Consider the following 24,895-nt stretch of genomic DNA (forward strand, 5'->3'; position numbering starts at 1 on the left):
ATCTTAATTAATTGAAGAATTATTTTCTAAGGTGAACAAGTTCGTTACAATGGTCCAAATTTACCCAATCTAAAGATCTTCGAGTTTTCTGTAGACAAATGGTATGATGACCATAACGCATTTCATGTGATGGACTTTTGTCCTTCTTTGGAAAGTGCTTTCATTCACGGTCAATCAGATGATGAATTTACCAACATGGCACAAAAAAACTACAATCTAAGGGATTTAGTAATTGAAACAGTGGGTATATAGAATCCGAATCTATTCTGAAATTAATTTTCAACTATTTTTTTGCATCTCAAGCCACTTGGAATACACCTAACATGGCCATTCTTACGAAAACTGTTGTCCAAGTATCCAAATTTACAAAATCTTGCGGTCAGAGGAGGTGATGCTATTAAGGATAGTCGTGTTGAAGAATTGGTCAAGTTAATGCCGAAGATAAAACTGTTGGACTTCAGAAGATCCAAAGGAGTGACTTCAAAATCAGCTGATTTCTTAACTAAATTCTGTCGCAAATCTTATCGATCAATCAAAATCTATTATGATTGTGAAAAGGAACCAATTGATTGGCCTAAATACAACACTCCTGAAGAATCAATCGTTTATGGATTCGATTTCATGAAACATTGTTTTTATAAGAATTTTCACTATCTTCCGAACCTAATTGATGAATGATCTCTAAAGCTACAAATTCATTTGTCATTGATAATGAAGTCCAACTGTGGACAATCAATACTAAATTTCATTTGTTTTCGTTTCTTTAGTTTGTTCAAAATGGTCAAATTTGATTGATATAAGATTGAAAAAAGTTAAATATCTTCTCAACAGTAAGTAAAATTCATATTCTAATTATTGTATCACTAATTTCTTGGTCGATTCTATCGATTTCTAGACAGAACAGTTCCAAATTTTGATTATTCAAAATTATGGGTGGATTCAGAAACTATTCAATTGGATAATTTACGGGAATTGTTACCAAATCTCAGGGTAAATATTACATAGAAATTGTTTACATTTACTAGTAATTTTTTATTTCTATTCTATGTTACAGATTCTTAATATTTTCTCTTGTTATGACGAGGGATCGAGGACAGTAAATTATGGAAAATTGGTTAACAATAATCCGAAAATAAAAGGACTGGTTGGATTAGATACTTTTCATTCACTTGATTTGGAAAATATCGAAATGATCTCAATAGATAATGAAATGGTGGAGTATAAAAAACTCTTTTGTCCTGATCAGTTGAAACAAATTTACTTTGAATGCGCTTTGCATTTGAATGATCTGAATGAACTCGTTGAATACTTTCCGAATTTAAAGAGAATCAACATCAAGTTTTATGGTAAATTATTCGTTTGAACAATGAACTAAATTAATTGAAGAATTATTTTCAAAGGTGGACCAGTTCGTTATGATGGTCCAAATTTATCCAATCTAAAGATCTTCGAGTTTTCTGTAGACGAATGGTATGATGACCATAACGCATTTCATGTGATGGACTTTTGTCCATCTCTGGAAAGTGCTTACATTAACGGCGAATCAGATGATGAATTTGCCAACATGGCACAAAAAAACTACAGCCTGAGGAATTTAGTAATTGAAACAGTGAGCATCGAATTAGAATCTTAAAATTGAATTGATTTTTACCTTTTTTTATTATCTTAAGGTTTCTATTAGATTGAGCAACTTGGCATGGCCATTTTTAAGAAAACTATTGCCCAAATATCCAAATTTACATAATCTTGCAATTAGAGGAGAAGACGCTATTAGGGATATCCATGTGAAAGAATTGGTTAAGTTACTACCAAAGGTAGAACTATTTGACTTCAGGAGATGTGATAATATCACTCGAAGATCAGCCGATTTCTTGTCTGAATATTGTCGCGAATCTAATCGATCAATCAAAATCTATTATGATTGTGAAGAGGAACCAATTGACTGGCCCAAATTAGACACTCCTCGAGAATCAATTGTTTATGGATTCGATTTCATGAAACATTGTTTTTATAAGCGTTTTTCTTGTCTTCCGCACCTAATTGATGAATAAACTAAAGCTTCCAATTCATTTGCATTAATAATGGTCTGATTGGATATTATATCAATTTACCATTCGAATGGCCTAAATTGGGAGCTTCTTGCGAATAAATTGTCTACAAACTCGATTTCATAAAACACTATTTTTATAAATCTTTTTCCACACTTTCAGATCTAATTGATTGACTAAAAAATTTCGGTATTAAAGTTGTTTGATACATAATAACATTTCACAAGAAGTTTAAATTCACTTAACATATTTTTATTCAATTCAAAAAGTTTTTTGAAACAATCAGTATATTTGAAAGAAGCGCTTTGATTGACTGAACCCTCCAGCTGATAACGGTTCTGTTGAATAGCAACAACTTTACCAAAGTTATCCTTTGGAAATGACATGTTAATTATTTCTAATGTTCAAATTACGAGAATCCGATTCGTTTTTTAATTTTACCTGTTCGTTGAATTATAATTATGTCATTCAACGATTTACCTAATGAATGTCTTTGCATGATCTTAGATAAAATCTTCGAACTAGAAGAGTTGATCAAACTTTCGAAAGGTAAAAGTATAAGAGTTTAAATGGTAAAGAGAAGTGACTTAAATTTTATTCTTTTTGTTTCTAAAGTTTGTTCGAAATGGTCCAGTTTAATATCCTTGAGGTACAGAAAGATTAAATATTTGCTCATTAGTAAGTAAATTGTTTTATACATGTAATTACTTTTGATTAATTTCGCCAACTCTGTTCTAAAGAGTCCAATGATGATCGTTTCGATCTTACCAAGATATTGATGAACGATCCAAAAACAATTAAAGATCATAATTTACGAGAATTGTTACCAAACCTCAGGGTAATTATCAAGTATAAGATTTTTATGTCAATATAATATTTATTAATCTAATGTTCGTACTTTTTGTGGTGAGTTTAGATTCTCAGTATTCCTGCTGTTTTATTTGGTGATGAGTTAGAATTTGAAGATGTAAAAAAATTGGTTGATGATAATCCGAAGATTAAAGGATTGATTAGACTCTATAGTCTTAATTCTGATTTGTTCCATTTGCTCAACTTGGAAAATATCGAAATGATTTCGGTGAAATCCCTCGAATTTGATTACAAAAAAGTCTTCCGACCTGATCAGTTGAAACAAATTCGCTTGTACGAAACTTTCATCACTGAACTTCCTCAATACGTTGAATACTTTCCAAGTTTAAAGCGACTCAACATTTCGCTGCTACTCAAAGGTAAGCTACTGATATCGAATCAATTATCGTATTAATTAATGAAAGAATTATTTTCGAAGGAGGAGAAAGAATTTACAAAGGTCCAAATTTGTCTAATCTGAAGATTCTTGAATTATATCTATCAGAATACGAAGGAAATTTTCATCTATTTCATTTTATGGACTTTTGTCCATCTTTAGAAAGCACTTTCATTCGTAGTCCATCGAAAGGTGAATATATTGATATATCCCTGAAGAATTACAATTTGAGAGATTTGGTTATTGAAATGGTGAGTATCGAATTTGTGATTTTCTTTGAATCTAAATTAAATTTTATTCTTCCTTTTCTTTCTAAAGTCATGGGGAGAAAGGCTGAACTGGTCGTTCTTTTGCGATCTTTTGTCCAAATTTCCAAATTTACATCATCTTGCGATTAGAGGAAGTGGCGAAATAAACGATGATCGTATTGAAGAGTTGGTGACGATTCTACCAGAAATAAAACTGTTGGACTTCAGAGGATCTAAAAATGTTACTGAAAAATCAGCTGATATTTTGTTTGAATATTGTCTCAGATCTCATCGATCAATCGAAATCTATTACAATCGTAAAGAGGAACCATTCGATTGGCCTAAATTAAACACTCCTCAAGATTCAATTGTCTATGGATTAGATTTCATGAAGCATTGTTTTTATAAATATTTTTGTGATCTTCCGGATCTAATTGATGAATAAACTCTCAAGCTACTATTAGTTAATCATTTCACACTGATAATGAGTAGAATGCTAATATCATTTAATTATTGTATCGTCTCTTATTTTTTAATTATGCTAACAACCGTTGATTTCGATTCAAAACTTTTGAATTGTCTTTTGAAACAATCAAAGTATTCAAAAGAACCAATTGATTGAATTTAAACCCTTCAACTAGTAACGGTTGTTTGTAGTTGCTGTAAGTGTAAACAGCTCAGTCCTGTTAAGATGGATCTAAAATTCAAAATTTAAAATTTTAATTACATGAGAAATTTTTCTTAATTAAAATAATTTCATTAAACGATTTACCAGAGAACTATCTTTGGTTGATCTTCGGCAATTCTTTTTCATTAGAAGAGTTGATCCAGTTGTCTAAAGGTAAGAGAATAATAGTTTTCATTGTATAAGAAATAGTCTGAAATTTAAATTCTGTTTTGTTAATTTGTTCAAAATGGTCCAACTTAATTTCCATGCGACTCGAAAAAGTAAAATATCTGGTCAGGGGTAAGTAAATTTGCATTTCGATTATTGCTCGTATTTTGTTAACCTTTTTATCGATTTCAAGTGCGGCCTCTTGATCATTTTGATTATACCAAAATTTGGGTAAAGAAACCAACTACTGTTGCACGCTACAATTTACGGGAATTGTTACCAAATCTCAGGGTAATTATCAAATAGAAAATTGCTCATATTTACTAACAGTTGATCTACTTTTATTTGCTGCAATGAGTTTAGATTTTAACTATTCCATGTCTCGGTCCCAGGGATCAAAATAAGATTAGAGCATTGGTAAACTGTAATTCAAATATCAAAGGTTTGGTTGGATTGAAAATTGATGATCTACTAGATTTGAAAAATGTCGAGATGGTCACAATGGATAATGCTATGTTCGACTATAAACATAAGTTTCAACCTGATCAGTTGAAACAAATTCGATTTTTTTCAACAGGTACCCGCATGCGAAAGCTTCATAAATACGTCCAATACTTTCCAAATTTGAAGCGACTCAACTTCAATTGCTGCGGTAAGTTATTGATGTTAATAATCTAGAATGAAGAAAGCAACTATTTCTTAAATAATAGAACGTATCGGGTACTATGGTCCGCAATTGTCCAATTTGAAGATTCTGGAATCTTATTTATACGGATGGGATGGAGATCTTGATGAATTTTATCTGTTGGACTTTTGTCCATCTTTAGAAAGCGCTTTCATCAAAATTGCGGTACCATATGAGCGCGTTGATTCGTCCATAAAGAACTACAATTTGAGAGATTTGGTTATTGAAATAGTGAGTATTCGCTTTATATTTTTCTTTGAATCTGAGTAATTTTTAAAAATTATTTTTACTCTTCTTTTTCTTGCTACAGTCACGGGATGAACAGCTGAACTGGCGTTTTGTACGTGCGCTGTTGTCCAAATTTCCTAATTTACATCATCTTGCGATTAGAGGCCCTTGTTTTTATAGTACTATATATGGTAACGAAACAAATGATGATCGTATTAAGGAATTGGTAAAGATTCTACCAGAAATAAAACTATTTGACTTCAGAAAACTCAGAAGAATCACGCGTAAATCAGCGGATTTCTTATCTAAATATTGTGCTGAATCTAATCGATCAATCAAAATCTATTATAACTGTGAAAAGGAACCAGATGATTGGCCAAAATACGATACTCCTCGAGAATCAATCGTCTACGGATTCGATTTCATGAAACATTGTTTTTATAAGAGTTTTTCCAATCTTCCGGACCTAATTGATGAATAAAAGCATCTACATTTTATTATATCAAATAATATTAATATTCTTCCATGGAAGAAGCGATTTGATCGACTTAACCCTTCCAGCTCGTATGTATTCCTGTTTTCAATCAAGTCAATGAGCTTGAATAGTTGATTCAATTATCTGAAGGTAACATAGTATTGGAGTTTTAATAGTAGCAAAAAGCAACTTCATTTCTTTTCGGTTCTATAGTTTGCTTAAAATGGTCCAAGTTAATTTCTGTAAGATTGAAAAAAGTTAAATACATTGCTAACAGTAAGTAAATTTTCATTTAATCATAAATCAGTTTTGACTCATTTTTCGAGATGGAAAATGGTGATTGAATTGATCATGGCAAAGATTGGTGTAAACTGAATTTGAAAAACTCGAAAAGAGTGCAATAATCTATCCGATATAAAAGTCTTCCAATCTTCTAAGATGAAACAGATTAGTTACAATAACTTTGAGATTCAACTTCTTTATAAATATATTGAATGTATTGTAATACTTTCCAAACTTGAAGTGACTCAATATTTCGTTTGGTGGTAAGTTATTGATGTTGAATTAATTTTAAAAAACTCAAATACACATTCATGATACCTAGAAACATGGGCAACAAATAGAAGATGATCAAATAATTAACTCGTATTCTTATTCACATTCAACTTATTATCAATGTAAAATGAATTAGAAGCTTTAAAATTTATTCATCAATTAGGTCACTGTCATGATACAATAAAATGTAAGTGATTTTATTCATCGATTAGGTCCGGAAGATTGGGAAAACTTTCATCGAAACAATGCTCATAAGATTTGAAAAATTGGTGGTTTTCGTGGTTTATTCATCAATTAGAAATGGAAGCCGGGAAAAAGACTTATAAAAACAATGTTTCATAAGATCGAATTAGTAGACAATTTATTCGTAAGAAGCTCCGAAGAAAATTGATTCACGAGGAGTATCGTATTCAGGCCACTCAATTGAGGTCTGACCCCAATCATAAAAGCTTCGAATTGATCCATTAGATTTGCGACAGTATATAAGGTCATATAAGTGTTTATTGTGATTTTTTCCCTTGCTAAATTATAAAAGATGATACAATAATTAAATCACGTGATACTAAGTATCAATGTAAAATGAGCCTGTAGCATTAGAGTTCATTCATCAATTAGATCTGGAAGAGCGAAAAAAGTTTTATAAAAACAATGTTCCATGAAATCGAATCCGTAGACAATTGATTCTCGATGCGAGTCTAATTTAGGCCAGTCAGTTTGTTGCTTTTTACAATCATAATAAATTTTGATTGATCGATCATATTTGAGACAGAATTTAGACAAGAAATCAGCTGATTTTGAAGTCACTCCTTTGGATCTTCTGAAGTCCAAAGTTTTATTTCTGGTAGAATCGCAACCAACTCTTCAAGACGACTATCATTTATTTCGCCACTTCCTCTAATCGCAAGATTATGCAAATTTGGATATTTGGACAACAGTCTTCGTAAAAATGGCCATGATATGTAGTTTGTCATGAGTTCACTCCCTACCTTTAAATAAAAAACAGAAAGAAGATTATTCATATTCTAAGAGAACCTTGATACTCACGTATTGTTTTTAATCACCAAATCTCTTAGGTTGTAGTTCCTTAGAGAGATATCAGTATAGCGATCAACATTTTGTTCAAATGGTGATATGCAAGATGAAATAATAGACTTATTAATAGGATAAATTTGAATTTGATACTCACTGTTTCAATTACTAAATCCCTTAGATTGTAGTTCTTCCGTGCCATGTTGGTAAACTCATCATCTGATTGTCCCTGAATGTAAGCACTTTCCAAAGATGGACAAAAGTCCATCACATGAAATGCGGGACAGAAAGAATCCCAGCATCCAGAAAACTCAAAGATCTTCAGATTGGATAAATTTGGACCATTATAACGATCTTTTTGCCCTTTAAAAATAATTCTTCAGTTAATGTAGATCATTAATCGAACAGCAATAATTTACCTTCAAGCCAAATGTTGAGTCGCTTCAAATCAGGGAAGTATTTGACGAGTTCAGAAAGATCTTTCAGCAGGAAATCTTCATTATAACGAATTTGTTTCAACTGATTAGGGCGAAAGAGTTTTTTATACTCTTGCTCATAATAAAATTGATCTATTGAGACCATACTGATCATTTTCAAATCGATGATATATTTAGAATCTATTCCAACCAGTCCTTTTATTTTCGGATTATTGTCAACAATTGGTCCATAATTTGATGATCTCCATGGTCTATCGTCAGCGTAAGGAAAGAGATCAAGAGCCTTGAACCATTAAAATGAACAAAATTAATAAACTACTAGTAAACCATTTCTATTTAATATCTACCCTGAGATTTGGTAACAATTCCCTTAAATTATAAACTTCGAAAGTTTCTGGATCCTCCATCCATACTTTTGAATAATCCAAATGAGTAACTTTCCATTCTATGAGTCGATAGAATCAGTTTAACAGATTAGGTTAGAAAATTACTGATATAATAGTTGTAATTACAATTGTACTTACCGATGAGAAGATATTTAACTTTTTTCAATCTTATATCAATCAAATTGGACCATTTTGAACAAACTTTAGAAACAAAAACAAGTGAAATTTAGTATTTATTATCAACAGTTGAACTTTCAAACTTTTACCTTTAGACAATTCGATCAACTCTTCTAATCTGAAGAAGTTGTCGAAGATCAACCAGAGACAATCATCAGGTAAATCGTTTAATAACATATTTATAATTCACTGAACAATTAAAATAGTGTTGTGGTGATACTTTACTTTTGGATAAGGCCCAAGATAAGTCCGGTAGCTCACAATTTACACTCTCAGCTGACTTTTTTCGCCAAAGAGTAATAAGCTAGTCACTCCGTAGGGGTGGCGTCTCACGTGGTCGCTCATTGACCATCGCTTCAAGAAAAGTTGTTTGTCAATTAGATTTCTTGCGACTTTTAATAGGAAATGTAAATACTTTTTAATTAAGATATTTTTAATCTAATTGTACAGTCAAAGACTTAAAGTTGGCAACCACTTTTTAAATACTTCACGCAGTTGAATATAATCAATGAGAGATAAAGTTAATCCAGAGATATGATAATAAGTTTGTCGACTAATTCAAGTGATGTGGTCTTAAAAAGGTCAACTGATTAGATATCAAAAGTTATCTTTACTTGATTATCGTTAACTGCGTGAGTGATTTAAAAAATGGTTGCAAACTTAGTCTTTGGCTGTATTATACTTAGCACTTAGTAATTCACTTTAAAGGGAAGTTTTTTTTCAATATCTTCCTGAATACATTGAACATTTTTCCGAATTTAGAGCGACTCAGCTTCATGTTCTATGGTAAATTATTGATGCTGAATAAGTGATCTAGATTAATACAAAACTATTTTTAAAGAGGAACAAGTTCTTAATGTTGGTCCAAATCTATGCAATCTCAAGATTCTTGAATTTGCTTCAGACCAATGGAATTTGCGTTTACGGATTTCATTTGATGAACTTTTGTACATCTTTGGAAAACGCTTTTATGAGTTGTTCAAATGGTGATCGCTATGCTAATATCTATCTAAAGAACTACTATTTAAGAGATTTGGTGATTACAAAACATTACGTGAGTATCGAGATTCTTTTGCAATCAGAATCATTTTTATCTGTTTTTTATTTCAAGGCACTTGCCGAATGCATTACATAGCCATTCTTACAGAAACTGTTATGAAAATTTAAATCATCTTGCAATTAGAGGAAGTGACGAAATAAACGATGATCGTATAGAATAACTGGTAGCAATTCTACTAGAAATAAAACTGTTGAACTACAGAAGATCCGGAAAAAGTCACTGAGAAATCAGTTGATTTCTTATCAGCCTTGAATCCAATCGATTAGAATTGGCGAAGTGGAAATTTTGACCATGAAAGTGTATGTTACCGTTGTAATTTTGAGTCTTCGTTTTTGATTTTTACCTTGATTGTTATTCTACTATTGAATGCTTCGCTCAAAGGGTGTCTTTGGATGTTCCTCGACCCAAGTAAGAGATAAACACACGTTTCTTGCGAAAAAATATAAAAATTAAATCGTATTGACTGGTTATCGATGTAGCATGATTTATTGAAGCTTTAGAGTTCATTCATCAATTAGGCGCGGAAGATCATCAAAAGGTCTATAAAAACAATGCTTCATAAAATCGAATCCGTAGACAATTGATTCTCGAGGATTATCGTATTTAGGCCAGTCATTTGGTTCCTTTTCACAATCATAATAGATTTTTATGGATCGATTAGACTCAAGACAGAATTTAGATAAAAAATCAGCTGATTTAACAGTAACTTTTTTGGATCCTCTGAAGTCCATCAGCTTTATCATTGGTAATAATTTTACCAATTCTGTAACACGACTATCATCCATTTTATAACCTCCGTCGATCGCAAGATTATGTAAATTTGGATACTTGGACAACAGTTTTCGTAAGAATGGCCATGTTAAGTTGTCTGTCGATGGCTATGATGAAAATTGATTTAAATGAAATTCATATATGAAGGCTGTTGTAGAATGGATTGAATGGTGAATTATCATACGCAAAGAGTGATACGAACTAGAAAATTAATTCAATTGTCATATCCTTAACACAATTTACTTTAGAATAAATTAGATACATACTGTATTTACAATTACCAAATCCCTTAAATTGTAGTTCTTTCGAGCCATGTTGGTAAATTCATCATCTGATTGGTCACAAATGTAAGCACTTTCCAAAGATGGACAAAAGTCCATCACATGAATTGCATTACAGGTACCAAACTGCCCATCTACAGTAGACTCAAAGATCTTCAGATTGAATAAATTTGGACCATCATAACGAACTGGTTTCCCTTTAAGAATAATTCTTCAATTAATTTAGATAATTAATCAAAAAGTACACGTGTAATTTACCACAGAACTTAACGTTGATTCTCTTTAAATTCGGAAAGTATTCGACGAGTTCATTCAGATCATTTAGATCAAAAGCGCAATCAAAGTAAATTTGTTTCAACTGATCAGGACAAAAGAGTTTTTTATACTCCATCATTTTATTATCCATTGCGACCATCTCGATATTTTCCAAATTGAGATTATAACCATCAGTTAGATCAACCAGTCCTTTTATTTTCGGATTATTGTCAACCATTGGTCTATAATTTGATGATATCCATGGTTTATCACCAACGTAAGGAAAGAGATCAATGGCCTTGAGCCATTAAAACGAACAAAATTAATAAACTACTAGTAAACCATTTCTATTTAATATCTACCCTGAGATTTGGTAACAATTCCCTTAAATCATAAACTTCGATAGTTTCTGGATCCTCCATCCATACTTTTGAATGATCTAAATGTTTAATTGTCACTCCTAGAAGTCGATAGAATCGGTTAAGAATTTCTGACACAATAATTTAAATGTGAATTTTACTTACTGTTGAGAAGATATTTAACTTTCTTGAATCTTAGATCAATCAAATTGGACCATTTTGAACAGACTAAAGAAACAAAAACAATTGAAATTTAGTATTGAATTAATACTACAATTTATTAATTATCCACAGTTGAACTTTTAAGCTTTTACCTTTAGACAATTGAATCAGCTCTTCTAATTCGAAGAAGTTGTCGAAGATCAACCAGAGACAATCATCAATCAAATCGTTCAATAGCATAATTACATATAATTCACTGAACAGTTAAAATAAAAATCGCCAATGAAATAAAAATTAATAATTTTAAATTAGGAATAACCTTAAACATGTGCCTCATCACTCGGTTTGTGGCTCCTGAAGGAAAAGTGAAAGGGTTTAAATTAAATCAACCGCTTCTTTTGAACAGTTTGATTGTATCAAAAAACAGTTCGAAATCATTAGTTATTTTCAGCGTCTTAATCTATTTCAAGGCACAGATATTCATCAGCAATTGAGATTCATAATCACACTAATTCATTCAATGGTCAATTCAATCTTTCGGAAATCGACTGTCCTAATTTCCTATTTCACATAACCTTGCGATTACTGGTTTTGTCGAAAAGTTTGAGGATAATCATTCAAAAGAACTGGTGAGATTATTATCAGAGATGAAATAATTTAAGGATAATAATTAAGGAATAAATTTTCTTTGTCATGACAAAATATGGTACGAAAATTTCTCTCCTCAGAGTTGTAATGATAAGTGAATTTGTTGACATTTTAGTTTGATTTCGATTTTTGAATCGAGCGCTCGTATCCTAAACCTCACATGTGAAACAAACTTTTTTACCGCCTTGTGTTATACAAAACTTAGTATCGAAAGTTTCATATTCAAAACTTCAATTTAGTGACTTCGTTTTTTTCACTTTACCCATTTAGTGAATTATAGTTATGTTATTAAACGATTTACCTGATGATTGTCTCTGGTTGATCTTTGACAAATTTTTCAAATTAGAAGAGTTGATTCAATTGTCTAAAGGTAAAAGTATAAGAGTTTGAATCTTAGAGGAAATTTACTGAAATTTGAAATCTTTTTTCTTCTTTTTTCTTATTCTTTTAGTTTGTTCAAAATGGTCCAATTTGATTTCCATACGACTCAAAAAAGTTAAATATCTGGTAAATTGTGAGTAAATTTTTAGTCGATTCTTGATTTTTTAGATTAATTTTCACAGTTCCATCGATTTCAAGGGTTCGATGTTCATAAACACGATTATTCCAAAATATGGATGGAGAATCCAAATACTTTGTCTGATTACAATCTTCAAGAGCTTTTACCAAATCTCAGGGTAATTATATCTAAATGATAACAATTAGAAATTTAATCTACAGTAAGTCACACACTTATTTTGCATGTTTGACAAAAGTGAGGAGATTAGATGGCAATGAAGAATCTTCACAAAATAAGTGTGTGACTGTATTTGTTTAATGCTCGATAACTAAATTGATTATAATTCTTTTCGATGGTTTTAGATTGTCAATTTCCCTTTTGTTTCCGTTGGACAGGCGTCTCACGCGGTCGATGTCAGAAAAGTGGTGAATGATAATCCGAAAATAAAAGGATTAATTCGAATCAATAGTCGCGATTCTGATTCATTCAATGGGCACAACTTGGAGAATATCGAAATGATTTCGATGAAATCTCTGGATTTTGATTACAAAAAAATCTTTCGACCTGATCAGTTGAAACAAATCCACTTGTACGATGCTTCCATTGACGAGCTTCCTAAATGCGCTGAATATTTTCCAAATTTGAAGCGACTCAATATTTCGTTTTGTGGTAAAATTTCTAAATTCGACTAATTTTCTAGATTAATGAAAGAATTATGTTTTTTAGGAGGAGAAGTAGATTACTATGGCCCAGAATTTACCAATCTCAAGATTCTTGAACTTAATTCATATCAAGAGTATGGTACTTATAACGGAGTTCGTTTGATGGACTCTTGTCCTTATCTTACGAGCGCTTTTATGAGACTTCCAATAGGAAATGTTAATACTGATGAAGCTAAAAGGAACTATAATCTGAAGGATTTGGTTATTGATCTGGTGAGTATTAAATCTCAGTTTTGTTTTGATTAGTAAAAATAGTTTTTCTTTATTCATCCGAAGCCAATGAGAGAATTTCCTAATTTCACTTGGTCACACTTGCGAAAACTGTTGTCCAAATATCCAAATTTACAAAATCTTGCTATCAGAAAAAGTGAAGGTATTGGGGATAATCATGTAGAAAAATTGGTTCGATTATTATCAGAGATAAAACTATTAGACTTGAGAAGTTGTGAAAATGTTACTGGAAAATCAGCTGATTTCTTGTCTAAATTCTGTCTTAAATCCAATCGATCAATCAAAATCTATTATGATTGTGAAAAGGAACCGGACGACTGGCCCAAATACGATACTCCTCGAGAATCAATTGTCTATGGATTCAATTTCATGAAACATTGTTTTTATAAATCTTTTAGCTCCCTTCCGAACGTAATTGATGAATAAAATTTATGATAATCCCCAAATAAAAGTTTTTTTTTCTACAATTGTACAATTCTTGTATGAATGAGTTTTTTAGACTATAGAGATACTTGTTGAATTCAGTTCTCAATTATATCCAATCGTATCATATTATCGTTCGGAGGATATGGCCTCCGGTAACTTTTGTTCAATTCGAAAAGTTTTTTGAACTATTCAAAAAAAGCGCTTTAGGTCTTTCAGCTGTAACTCTGCGTCTAAGACACAAAGTTGGGTTCAATTTAATAAAAGTTTTATTAGTAATTCTCAATTTCTGCTTGTTTCTGTTAATCAATTGCTTATACCTGTTGAGCGGCTTATAATTATGTTGTTAAACGATCTACCTGATGATTGCCTTTGGTTGATCTTCGACTATTTTTTTGATTTAGAAGAATTGATTAGATTGTCTCAAGGTAAGAGTATAAAAGTTTTAATTTTGATGAAAAGTAACTCGATTCTTTTTGTTTCTGAAGTTTGTTCGAAATGGTCCAATTTAATTTGCATTAGACTCAAAAGAGTCAAATATCTCGACACCAGTAAGTTGATTTACATGTAAATAGTTCTGACTAACTTTCATGATTTATTAATTGTTTTAAGAAAAACCTGAAGATAACATTGACTATTCCAAAATATGGATGACTGATCCAGTAAATACTCTTAAACATCACAATTTATCAGAATTGTTATCAAATCTCAGGGTAATTATCGAATAGAAAATGAACATAGGACATTGATTTACATGTATATTCTTTTTAATGATTTCAGATTGTCACTGTAGTTGATGAGTTCGACAACTATAAATTGAAGCCAAGACATTTCAGAAAAGTGATCAACAATAATCCGAAAATCAAAGGAGTCATTGGATTACAGAACAAGTGTAAGCTCAATTTGAGACACGTCGAAATGATGGCAATGAGCCATATGGTTAACTACAAGAAAGTTTTTCGCTCTGATCAGTTGAAACAAATTCAATTAAAAGGGCTTCATGTACATAATCTTCCTGAATACGTTGAATACTTTCCGAATTTGCAGCGACTCCATGTTTGTCTACTTGGTAAATCATTCATGTCGATTTAATATCTTTCAAGATTGTTAGATTAATCAAAGAATCATTTCTACAGGAGGTGAGCGTTACAATGGTCCAAATTTATCAAAGCTGAAGATTCTTGAAGCTTATGTATCAGGATTCGGTCAGGATTGTGACAAATTCAACGTGATAGATTATTGTCCGTCTTTGGAAAGCGCTTTTATTTGTGGTACTACATATGAGCAAAGAATTAACATTTCCATAAAGAACTACAATCTAAAAGATTTGGTGATTGACATAGTGAGTATCGAATTAAAGTTTATCTTTAAATTGAGTTGATTCTTATATCTATTTTCTTCATCTGCAGCCATTGGTAGATTACATGAATTGGTCATCTATCCGAAAACTGTTGACCAAATTTCCAAATTTACTCCATCTCGCGATCAGAGGATCTCAAGATGTTGCAGATTGTCATGTCGAAGAATTGGTTCAACTATTGCCACAGATAAAGCTATTGGATTTTAGGGAATCTAATGGAATTACTGTTAAATCAGCTGATTTCTTATCTAAATTCTGTCTCAAATCTGATCGATCCATCAAAATCTATTATGATTGTGAAAATGAACCAGAAGACTGGCCCAAATACGATACACCTCAAGAATCAATTGTTTACGGATTCAATTTCATGAAACATTGTTTTTATAAGTCTTTCCCCTACCTCCCATTTCTATTTGATGAATAAACCACGCAAATTTCAAATCTCATGTTTCTGTAATAAATTCATTAGACAAGATCATTGCTCAAAATAAAATTTATTTCATCGTCAAAATAAAGTAGGATTAATCTTACAACTGGTCAGTTGGTTGTCCAAAAGTTCAATACACTCTTGTAAATGGACGAACTATCAACAAGTGTTAGTAACCTTGTTCTCTTAAGGCCACAATCGACCTAATCAAACAATAATATAATATTATTAATATTCATGTCCTTCTCAGAAGGAAAAGTCACAATCAAACAGCCAAAAAGTTCAATCAGTCCCTTGTCAAAATCAAAATAAAACAATGGTGCCTGTTCAGACTTTGGAAGAGGGTTAATCTTATTATTATGGAGCAATTTTTATGATTTTATTGTTTTAACATGAGCCTGTTGATAACTTTGAACACTTAATAAACATTGAAAACATAATTATTCATGTGATTACGATGACGAACCAACTGAATACATTTTATACGAAGCTCCTTGAGAATCAATGATCCAACGTTAATAACAATACAATGAGAAGCACCGACGAGATAGACGATAATCAAGTGAAACGAATAGTTAAACAATGACTTAGTAAGGAACAATTTGCCTCCAGGGAATGTGACAGAGAAACAACAGTTCGATTGATTATAATTTCATACTCGACGATCAAAATGTCGAAAAATTTTTTTTCCATATTTTGATACTCAAACAGCGACACATTACTTCGTGGACACGACACATCATTCAAAAAAAGCGCTTGATTTGTTTTAAACGCTTTCAGCTGTTGATTGTTTTGTCAATTTCAAAGCTTTTACCCAAACAATCAGACTGATTGACTTAGTTAATTTCAATGAATTATTATCATGTTATTGAACGATTTACCGGATGATTGCCTTTGGTTGATCTTCGACAACTTCTCGGGTTTAGAAGATTTGATTAGATTGTCTCAAGGTAAGAGTATAAAAGTTTTAATTTTGATAGAAATTAATTTGATTCTTTTTATTTCTGAAGTTTGTTCGAAATGGTCCAGTTTAATTTCAATAAGATTCAAAAAAGTCAAATATCTCGTCAACAGTAAGTAAATTTCCACATAATTAGTTCTGTTTACATTTTAATATTATAATCGTTTTCAAGGTGAGCCTATTGATCACATCAACAATTCCAAAATATGGACGAGGGATCCAATAGATACTCTAAAACATCACAATTTACGAGAATTGTTACCAAATCTCAGGGTAATTATCAAACAGAAAATCTTTCATCCTTATTAATTATTCTAACTCTTTTTGATGGTTTAAGATTGTCACTGTGGTTGATTTTCTCCCCAGGCCTCAATTGAAACCAAGACATTTCAAAAAAGTGATCAACAATAATCCGAAGATTAAAGGTTTGATTGGATTGAGAAACAAGTGTGCAGTCGATTTGAAAAATATCGAAATGATCGCAATGGATCATATGGATGATTACAGAAAAGTCTTTCAACCTGATCAGTTGAAACAAATTTACTTTGGGCTTCTTCATGTAAATAAACTTCCTGAATACGTTGAATACTTTCCGAATTTAAAGCGATTCCATGGGCGTCTCCTTGGTAAATCATTCATGTCGATTTAATATATTTCAAGATTGTTAGATTAATCAAAGAATCATTTCTACAGGAGAGGAGCGTTACAATGGTCCAAATTTATCCAAACTAAAGATTCTTGAAGCTGTTTTGTCAGGATTGTATGAAAAAAATGACAAGATCGATTTATTAGATTTTTGCCCGTCTCTGGAAAGTGCTTCAATTTGTTGTGCTCCATATGATCAACATATTGATCTTTCAATTAAGAACTACAATCTAAAAGATTTAGTTATTGAAATAGTGAGTATCGAATTTGAGTTTATCCTTAGATCGAGGCTTACTCTTTTATCTGTTTTTTCACGGATGAAAGATATGACTTAAGTTTCTCTTCAAATTGAGTCGATTCTTACAACATACACATTTATTTATATCTATTTTTCATTTAAAGCCATGGGCAAATAGCATGAATTGGTCATCTATCCGAAAACTGTTGACCAAATTTCCAAATTTACTCCATCTCGCGATCAGAGGATCTGAAGATGTTGCGGATTGTCATGTGGAAGAATTGGTTCAACTATTGCTACAGATAAAACTATTGGACTTGAGAAGTTGTGAAAATTTTACTGGAAAATCAGCTGATTTCTTATCTAAATTCTGTCGCAAATTCAATCGATCAATCAAAATCTATTATGATTGTGAAAATGAACCAGATGACTGGCCCAAATACGATACTCCTCAAGAATCAATTGTCTATGGATTTGATTTCATGAAACATTGTTTTTAAGTCTTTTTCTCGGCTTCCATTTCTAATTGATGATCAAATTAATCTATTGATCTAATAAATCAATCAGACAAGATTTTTCAATGAAAAATAAACTTTATTTGTTTTCTCAATAGTAGTCGAACTCACTGAATCAATCACACTAACTTCAAATTATACTAAAAATATTGATTCTCAGCGCAATTAAAACTTTGCAAATCAATTTTGTTTCACGTCTCATCGTAATAAAAATTTCATTATTTCTAATAACAGTTTCAATGGGATAAATCATCAATCATAAAATGAATCACATGATGTGAATCAGGTAATAATCTATTATAGTTGGTTAAACTATCGAAACAATTATCTACTTAAAATAAGCGCTTAATGTTAATCAAACGATTTCATCAGCTGTCAACAATTCAAAGGGAAAAGGGAAAAGCAAAGGGTTAAAGCTCTTTGAAGAAAAGACTCTGAGCTTGATTGTGCTTTTCAATTAAAAGGTTTAATTATTTCATAAAGAAATTCAGTCATTCAATTAGTGAACTTTCATCATGTCTTTCGACAAATTACCTGAAAATTGTCTTTGGAAGATCTTCGACAATTTCGATGAATTAGAAGAGTTGATCCAATTGTCTAAAGGTAAAAGTAAAAGATTTTGAATTGTGATAGAAATTAACTTAATTCTTTCTGTTTCTGAAGTTTGTTCGAAATGGTCCAATTTAATTTCCATTAGATTCTCAAAAGTTAAATATCTGCTCCACAGTAAGTAAACTTCCATTCAATTGTCTCTCATAATCAACCAATTCTTTGGCTTCAATCAGGTGATGTTGTTCATTTTGATTATTCCAAAATATGGATAGAGAAAGAGCTAACATTCAAATATAATCTACGGAAACTGTTGCCAAATCTCAGGGTAAATATTGACTAGAATTTGATCATATGAAGTAAAAGATGGTTTATTCTTATTCTTTACTACTAATTTAGATTTTAAATGTCTCTTGTGGTGTTCCATATACATCAATGAATTTTAATGTATCCCCGCCCGAAGTCCGAGACCACTTTAAATTCCCACCAGAATATTTCCAGGATGTGGTCAACAATAATCCAAAGATAAAGGGAGTGCTTGGGATACGCGCTGGTCTCAATTTGGATCTAGAAAATATCGAGATGGTCGAAATGGATTATATGTTGGATTGTAAAAGAATCTTTCGACCTGATCAATTGAGACAAATTCGCTTTAAACGCGACTTCTTCTTTGAATTTCTGCCTAAATACATTGAATATTTTCCGAATTTGAAGCGACTCAACATAACGTTCAATGGTAAATTATTGATGCTCAATTAGTGATCTAAATTAATGAAAGAATTATTTTTAAAGGGAAAAAAGTTCTTTATGCTGGTCCAAATCTATGCAATCTAAAGATTCTTGAATTTGCTTCAGACCGATGGAATTTAAGTGTTTACGGATTTCATTTGATGAACTTTTGTCCATCTCTAGAAAGCGCTTTTATGAGCTGTTCAAATGGTCTCTATAGCATATCACCATCTGAACAAAATGTTAATCGCTATACTGATATCTCTCTAAAGAACTACAACCTAAGAGATTTGGTGATTAAAAAACATTACGTAAGTATCGAAATTCTCTTGGAATATGAATAATCTTCTCTCTGTTTTTTATTTCAAGGTAGGGAGTGAATTCGTGACAAATTACATAACATGGCCATACTTACGAAGACTGTTGTCCAAATATCCAAATTTACAAAATCTTGCGATTAGAGGAGGTGACACTATTGAGGATAATCTTGTTGTAGAATTGGTAAAGTTATTACCAAAAATAAAACTGTTGGACTTCAGGGGATCAAAAAGAGTTACTCAAAAATCAGCTGATTTCTTATCTAAATTTTGCCTTGAATCTAATAGATCAGTCAAAATCTATTATGATTGTGAAGAAGAACCAACTGATTGGCCTAAATTAAGCACTGCTGGTGATTCAATTGTCTATGGATTCGACTTCATGAAGCATTGTTTTTATAAATCTTTTCATTCTCTTCCGTGCTTAATTGATGAATAAATTACGAAAATTTCGAATCTCGTTAAGTCAATTGTATGTTTCACAGTGAAAAATTAAACTAGAACCTGTTGGCGTTTTGACAGAAATTCCTAAATCTAAAAATTTCTCAGTTAGAATTAGTGAGGTTGAAACTCTGACGGAGAAAATCAGAAATTAGAATTAGTATGTTACTTTTGTAACTCTGAATTAATTTTAAGTCTTCGTTTTTTATTATTACCTTGATTGTTATTCTATTATTAAACGATTGACCAATAGTCTGTCTTTGGATGGTCCTCGATTTGAATATTAATTAAAAAATGGTAAACTTTTCATCTGATTGACTGAATATGTACTTTCCAAAGATGGACAAAAGTCCGTCACATGAATTGCGTTACAGGTAGGATGACATCCATCTACAAAAGACTCATAAATCTTCAGGTTAGATAAATTTGGACCATTATAACGAACTTGTTTCCCTAGAAAAATAATTTTTAAGTTAATTTAGATCATCGATCCAACATCAACAATTTACCATAAAACTTAATTTTGATTCTGTTTAAATTCAGAAAGTACTCGACGAGTTCAGAAAGATCATTCAAATGTAAAGAGGAAGCATAGTAAATTTGGCTAAACTTTTTAGGATGAAAGAGTTTTTTTATAATCCAAAATATCAATTGAGATCATTTCGATATTTTTTAAATTGAGATTAATACCATGAGTTAGTCCAATCAGTCCTTTAATTTTCGGATTATTGTTAACCAAATTTTCATAATTTACAATTCTCCAATTCTTGTAATACGAAAAAATATCAAAAATCTGAAATCAATGGTTATTGTTAGTATATCGGTTAGGATAGTTAAAAAGGACTATCATGAATGATTTCAGAACCAAGTGACAATGACAGAGTTTACAACTCACGATAATTCAATATTTATGGTGATTTTTTGGAAGTCTTGGCCATTAGCAGTTAATCTTATTTCATCACAATAATTTAATCCATCCCAGTGCTTATCAAACTCAAATTTGATCGAGTAATTAGAATCTATTTTGATTGTGAAAAGGAACCGAATGACTGGCCTAAATACGATAACCCTCGAGAATCAATTGTCTACGGATTCGATTTTATGAAACATTGTTTGTATAAATCTTTTTTCACTCTTCCGTATCTAATGAATGATGATTATCGCCTTACAAGTCGCTTTCCCTGCACGATCTGCAATAGAAAATATTAAACTTTCAACATCTTGTCAGTCGCGTAAACATCGTATTTCTTTTCAGAGGAAATAAATTTATTACCTGATTAATCAGGCGAATTTCGAATTTTTAATAACACGACTTAAGTGAAGGTAAGAGAATTCGATCTTCCAAAGTTCAACTTCCTCAGATGTATAATGAGTACGAGTATAATAAGCTTAATTATTACGCCTGTTGATAACGTTCAGTCAATGTTAATGTTTATTTTAACATCGGCTAAAGGCAATGCATTATACACCAATATATGGTGGCCCCATCGGGCACTCAGCTAATCGCTCAGTTTTTACAATTTGAATTCTAGTAAATTTACAATTACATTCAAAAGCTTTAGTTTGTTTACAATATTTTCTTCATTCATTGAATCCAGTCCTTCAATCGTAAGCATTTTGTTGTCTTAGATTAGCTAATCGCTCTGTTTTGAACATTGAAAACATTTAAATTTGAATTTTTTGAATTAGAAATAGATATCAGTTGATTGAGACAAAGGTAATAATCAGGTCAAAAGTTAACTCATTCGGTTTGTCGTGAAAAGAAGGAGAAAATGAAATAAGAATTTCAATCTTTTCGAAGAATATGTCCGAGATAGAGCATAATTTAGAGTTAATAAAGAAGAAAAGAGAAATTAAGGTCGATGTGTAAAAATCGAATTACAATTCGCATAAATATAGTTGGTGTTTGAAGTATTGGTATCTTTAATTAAACCCTTTCTAAAGTCAGAGAGTACCAAGTTGCTTGTTTTCGAATGAATTTTAATAGCATAAACCATCCAATGAAATTAATTCATATCTATTCGTCAATTAGTTCTGGAAGATTATAAAACGTTTTATAAAAACAATGTTTCATGAAGTCGAATCCGCAGACAATTGATTCTCGAGGAGTGTCTAATTTGGGCCAGTCATCTGGTTCCTTTTCACAATCATAATAGATTTTGATGGATCGATTAGATTTGAGACAGAATTTAGATAAGAAATCAGCTGATTTAACAGTAACTCCATTAGATTTCCTAAAGTCCAACAGTTTTATCCTTGGCAATAACTCCAACAATTCCTCAACATGACTATCTTCAATAGTGTCACCACCTCTGACCGCGAGATGCTGTAAATTTGGATACTTGGACAACAGTGTTCGTAAGAATGGCCATGTAAGGTATTCATCAAATAGCTTAAGATGAAAAAAAACATTAGAAAATATATTTCCGAATAGACTTGAATTCAATACTCACTGAGAACATAGTTGAAAATACCAAATCCCTTAGATTGTAGTTCTTTAGTGCCATGTTGGTAAATTCATCATCTAATTGACCATGAATGTGAGCACTTTCCAAAGATGGGCAAAAGTCCATCACATGAATTGTGTTACAGATACCTAAATACCCGGACGTTTCATACATCGTATCATCCCAAACCGAAGCCTCAAAGATTTTTAGATTGGATAAATTTGGACCATTATAACGAACTTTTCGACCTTCAAAAAGAATTTTTCAATTAATTTAGACCATTAATCCAACGTCAATATTTTACCTTGAAATGAAAGGTTGAGTCGCTTCAAATTCGGAAAGTATTTGACGAGTCGAGAAAGATTATTCATATGAAAATCTAGCATACAGTAAATTTGTTTCAGCTGACCAGGCCGAAATAATTTTTCAAAATCCAACAAATAATTCATTGAGACCATTTCGACATTTTCCAAATCGAGCTTGTAAACATCAGTTAGTCCAATCAGTCCTTTTATTTTTAGGTTATTGTCAAATGCTTTTCCATAATTTGCACTTTTCCATGAGCTATAAATATCAACAATCTGAAACCATTAAATAGAATAAAATAAATCAAACACTGAACGTGAACAATTTTCTACATGCGTCTTTCCACTTATCGCAACTTTTTTTTCGAAAGCCGCTATTCTTATTACAATAGTAATAGTTAATTAGGTAAAGAGTTAGCACTAAGTAGTTCTTCGTCAGAACGAACAAACTGATCTTGTGCTAAGGGCGAAAATCAATGTGCTTACCCTGAGATTTGGTAACAATTCTCGTACAAGTTGAATAGTTTCTGGACGCTCAATCCATACTCTGGAATAATCCAAATGTGGAATTTCCCTTGCTAGAAGTCGATAGAATCGGTTATAAATCTTTGATAAAATAATTACAATTGTACTTACTTATGTAAAGATATTTGACTTTTTTCAATCTTATATCAATCAAATTGGCAAATCATTTTGAACAAACTAAAGAAACAAAAAACCAATGGAAATTTAGTATTTATTATCAACAGTTGAACTTTTAAGCTTTTACCTTCAGACAATTGAATCAACTCTTCTAATTTGAAGAAGTTGTTGAAGATCAACCAGAGACAATCATCAGGTAAATCGTTTTTAGACATAATCGTAGACTACGATTCGTAGTTCACTTAAAAATTGAGTAAAAATCACCAAATTTCTGTCATGAAATTAAAAATTAAAAATTAATATGATTAGATAATTCCTATTGGGAATAAGCTGTTGGTCAAAAAAACCGTTAATTTGAATTTTATCACTCGGCTTGTGGCTCCTGAAGGGAAAGTGAAAGGGTTTAAATTAATCAACCGCTTCTTTTGAATAGTTTGATTGTAAAGGGATCTTTCGACCTGAGCAGTTGAGAAAAATTCGCTTTAGAGGTGAATCTTATCATTATGGAACAATTTTTATGTATTTATTGTTTTCAACATGAGCCTGTTGATAACTTTGAACATTTAAAAATTAAGAAGATCCGATAGATACTTTAATACAATTTACAATTTATTTCTACTTCGCCTTGTGGGTAAGGCATAAGATACAATTTTCAATTTTCAGCTGATTTTTTTCTCGGCTTGAGGTTTGGCTTGATTGTCTCAGGCCCTCCGGGCCTTTCTTTGGTCATGGTGACCCTTATTAGCAAAGACCTAACCTAACCTAATTTAATCAAACACAATTAACTAAACAATTAAGTCCATTTTCATACGTAGCTTGGACTTTAAGCCGAAAAAAACCGCTCAAAATGAAGATATCGAGCTGACGGACTTATCTAATGCCTTACCACCTTGTGATAGTGACGAGATAGACGATAATCAAGTGAAACGAATAGTTAAACAATGACTTATTAAGGAACAGTTTGCTTCCAGGGAATGTGACAGAGAAACAACAGTTCGATTGATTATAATTTCATACTCGACGATCAAAGTGTCGAAAAATTTTCTTCCCATATTTTGCGACTCATTACTTCGTGGAAACGACACATCATTCAAAAGAAGCGCTTGGTTTGTTTTAAACGCTTTCAGCTGTTGATTGTTTTGTCAATTTCAAAGCTTTTACCCAAACAATCAGACTAATTGAATTAGTTAATTTCCAATGAATTATTATCATGTTATTGAACGATTTACCGGATGATTGCCTTTGGTTGATCTTCGACAACTTCTCGGGTTTAGAAGATTTGATTAGATTGTCTCAAGGTAAGAGTATAAAAGTTTTAACTTTGATAGAAATTAATTTGATTCTTTTTGTTTCTGAAGTTTGTTCGAAATGGTCCAACTTAGTTTCAATAAGATTCAAAAGAGTCAAATATCTCGTCACCAGTAAGTAAATCTCCACATAATTAGTTCTGATTACATTTTAACATTATAATCGTTTTCAAGGTGAGCCTATTGATCACATCAACAATTCCAAAATATGGACGAGGGATCCAATAGATACTCTAAAACATCACAATTTAC

The 24,895-nt window shown here is 31.5% G+C and overlaps 7 protein-coding genes and 1 long non-coding RNA gene across 10 annotated transcripts; 6 read left to right on the plus strand and 2 right to left on the minus strand.

Annotated features, from left to right (window-relative positions):
* The first annotated feature begins 148 nt into the window (after window positions 1-148).
* LOC128388878 (uncharacterized) lies at window positions 149-683 on the plus strand. The gene is made up of 2 exons (XM_053348337.1): window positions 149-240; window positions 304-683. The coding sequence occupies exons 1-2, from the start codon at window positions 196-198 to the stop codon at window positions 676-678; spliced, it is 420 nt and encodes a 139-aa protein (XP_053204312.1). The 5' UTR covers window positions 149-195; the 3' UTR covers window positions 679-683.
* An 83-nt stretch (window positions 684-766) lies between these two features.
* LOC128388876 (uncharacterized) lies at window positions 767-2,193 on the plus strand. Its single transcript, XM_053348335.1, has 5 exons — window positions 767-830; window positions 896-990; window positions 1,055-1,346; window positions 1,401-1,609; window positions 1,671-2,193. Exons 3-5 carry the CDS (start codon window positions 1,190-1,192, stop codon window positions 2,049-2,051), a joined length of 747 nt encoding a protein of 248 aa, XP_053204310.1. The 5' UTR covers window positions 767-830; window positions 896-990; window positions 1,055-1,189; the 3' UTR covers window positions 2,052-2,193.
* Window positions 2,194-2,389: 196 nt separating this feature from the next.
* Window positions 2,390-4,052, plus strand: LOC128388873 (uncharacterized). Of its 3 annotated transcripts, none has more exons than XM_053348330.1 (6): window positions 2,390-2,597; window positions 2,664-2,726; window positions 2,789-2,886; window positions 2,965-3,277; window positions 3,337-3,545; window positions 3,613-4,052. In XM_053348330.1, exons 1-6 carry the CDS (start codon window positions 2,510-2,512, stop codon window positions 3,985-3,987), a joined length of 1,146 nt encoding a protein of 381 aa, XP_053204305.1. In that variant the 5' UTR covers window positions 2,390-2,509; the 3' UTR covers window positions 3,988-4,052. The 3 variants fall into 3 exon arrangements, with proteins under 3 accessions (XP_053204305.1, XP_053204306.1, XP_053204307.1); XM_053348331.1 differs by having other exon boundaries at window positions 3,403-3,545; XM_053348332.1 differs by having other exon boundaries at window positions 3,457-3,545.
* Window positions 4,053-4,448: 396 nt separating this feature from the next.
* Window positions 4,449-5,828, plus strand: LOC128389092 (uncharacterized; the record flags this gene model as incomplete). Its single annotated transcript, XM_053348607.1, has 5 exons — window positions 4,449-4,509; window positions 4,571-4,668; window positions 4,741-5,029; window positions 5,088-5,293; window positions 5,373-5,828. Coding segments are annotated over 5 exons (1,053 nt in total), but the record flags the coding sequence as incomplete, so codon positions are not given.
* A 975-nt stretch (window positions 5,829-6,803) lies between these two features.
* Window positions 6,804-11,587, minus strand: LOC128389093 (uncharacterized). The gene is given in 13 exon segments (XM_053348608.1): window positions 6,804-7,153; window positions 7,156-7,306; window positions 7,507-7,712; window positions 7,769-8,069; window positions 8,134-8,231; window positions 8,311-8,373; window positions 8,439-8,519; window positions 9,915-10,287; window positions 10,447-10,658; window positions 10,720-11,014; window positions 11,079-11,176; window positions 11,241-11,303; window positions 11,390-11,587. Coding segments are annotated over 13 exon segments (2,262 nt in total). The 5' UTR covers window positions 11,478-11,587; the 3' UTR covers window positions 6,804-6,920.
* Window positions 11,588-12,112: 525 nt separating this feature from the next.
* LOC128389094 (uncharacterized) lies at window positions 12,113-19,966 on the plus strand. The gene is given in 25 exon segments (XM_053348609.1): window positions 12,113-12,255; window positions 12,337-12,399; window positions 12,465-12,562; window positions 12,747-13,053; window positions 13,111-13,319; window positions 13,383-13,748; window positions 13,963-14,188; window positions 14,249-14,311; window positions 14,373-14,473; window positions 14,541-14,829; window positions 14,897-15,102; window positions 15,170-15,542; window positions 16,408-16,497; window positions 16,558-16,620; window positions 16,681-16,781; window positions 16,846-17,134; window positions 17,202-17,407; window positions 17,556-17,887; window positions 17,889-17,913; window positions 18,428-18,509; window positions 18,570-18,632; window positions 18,692-18,783; window positions 18,855-19,191; window positions 19,248-19,495; window positions 19,554-19,966. Coding segments are annotated over 25 exon segments (4,704 nt in total). The 5' UTR covers window positions 12,113-12,167; the 3' UTR covers window positions 19,941-19,966.
* Window positions 19,967-21,397: 1,431 nt separating this feature from the next.
* Window positions 21,398-23,377, minus strand: LOC128388877 (uncharacterized). Its single transcript, XM_053348336.1, has 5 exons — window positions 23,331-23,377; window positions 23,181-23,272; window positions 22,694-22,970; window positions 22,396-22,637; window positions 21,398-22,334 (listed from the first exon to the last, which is right to left on the minus strand). Exons 3-5 carry the CDS (start codon window positions 22,845-22,847, stop codon window positions 21,960-21,962), a joined length of 771 nt encoding a protein of 256 aa, XP_053204311.1. The 5' UTR covers window positions 22,848-22,970; window positions 23,181-23,272; window positions 23,331-23,377; the 3' UTR covers window positions 21,398-21,959.
* An 865-nt stretch (window positions 23,378-24,242) lies between these two features.
* On the plus strand, window positions 24,243-24,895 carry LOC128388932 (uncharacterized). The gene is made up of 3 exons (XR_008325376.1): window positions 24,243-24,634; window positions 24,695-24,757; window positions 24,818-24,895. It is a non-coding gene; the product is annotated as an uncharacterized LOC128388932 (long non-coding RNA).

The sequence above is a fragment of the Panonychus citri genome, unplaced genomic scaffold (assembly GCF_014898815.1).
Source record: "Panonychus citri isolate SS breed McGregor unplaced genomic scaffold, ASM1489881v1 Contig00104, whole genome shotgun sequence".
Classification (NCBI taxonomy): domain Eukaryota; kingdom Metazoa; phylum Arthropoda; class Arachnida; order Trombidiformes; family Tetranychidae; genus Panonychus; species Panonychus citri.

What these genes read in the sequence shown, in the direction of transcription:
- LOC128388878 (XM_053348337.1), top strand. Translation starts at nt 196, where the DNA reads ATGGCACAAAAAAACTACAATCTAAGGGATTTAGTAATTGAAACA. An exon ending in GGGATTTAGTAATTGAAACA is followed by an intron (nt 241 to 303) that starts GTGGGTATATAG and finishes TTGCATCTCAAG; the next exon opens with CCACTTGGAATACACCTAAC.
- LOC128388877 (XM_053348336.1), bottom strand. Translation starts at nt 22,847, where the DNA reads ATGGTCTCAATGAATTATTTGTTGGATTTTGAAAAATTATTTCGGCCT. An exon ending in ACTCAACCTTTCATTTCAAG is followed by an intron (nt 22,638 to 22,693) that starts GTAAAATATTGA and finishes TTCTTTTTGAAG; the next exon opens with GTCGAAAAGTTCGTTATAAT. An exon ending in TATTTTCAACTATGTTCTCA is followed by an intron (nt 22,335 to 22,395) that starts GTGAGTATTGAA and finishes TTTCATCTTAAG; the next exon opens with CTATTTGATGAATACCTTAC.
- LOC128388873 (XM_053348330.1), top strand. Translation starts at nt 2,510, where the DNA reads ATGTCATTCAACGATTTACCTAATGAATGTCTTTGCATGATCTTAGAT. An exon ending in GATTAAATATTTGCTCATTA is followed by an intron (nt 2,727 to 2,788) that starts GTAAGTAAATTG and finishes TCTGTTCTAAAG; the next exon opens with AGTCCAATGATGATCGTTTC. An exon ending in GAGATTTGGTTATTGAAATG is followed by an intron (nt 3,546 to 3,612) that starts GTGAGTATCGAA and finishes TTCTTTCTAAAG; the next exon opens with TCATGGGGAGAAAGGCTGAA.
- LOC128388876 (XM_053348335.1), top strand. Translation starts at nt 1,190, where the DNA reads ATGATCTCAATAGATAATGAAATGGTGGAGTATAAAAAACTCTTTTGT. An exon ending in AATCAACATCAAGTTTTATG is followed by an intron (nt 1,347 to 1,400) that starts GTAAATTATTCG and finishes TTATTTTCAAAG; the next exon opens with GTGGACCAGTTCGTTATGAT. An exon ending in GGAATTTAGTAATTGAAACA is followed by an intron (nt 1,610 to 1,670) that starts GTGAGCATCGAA and finishes TATTATCTTAAG; the next exon opens with GTTTCTATTAGATTGAGCAA.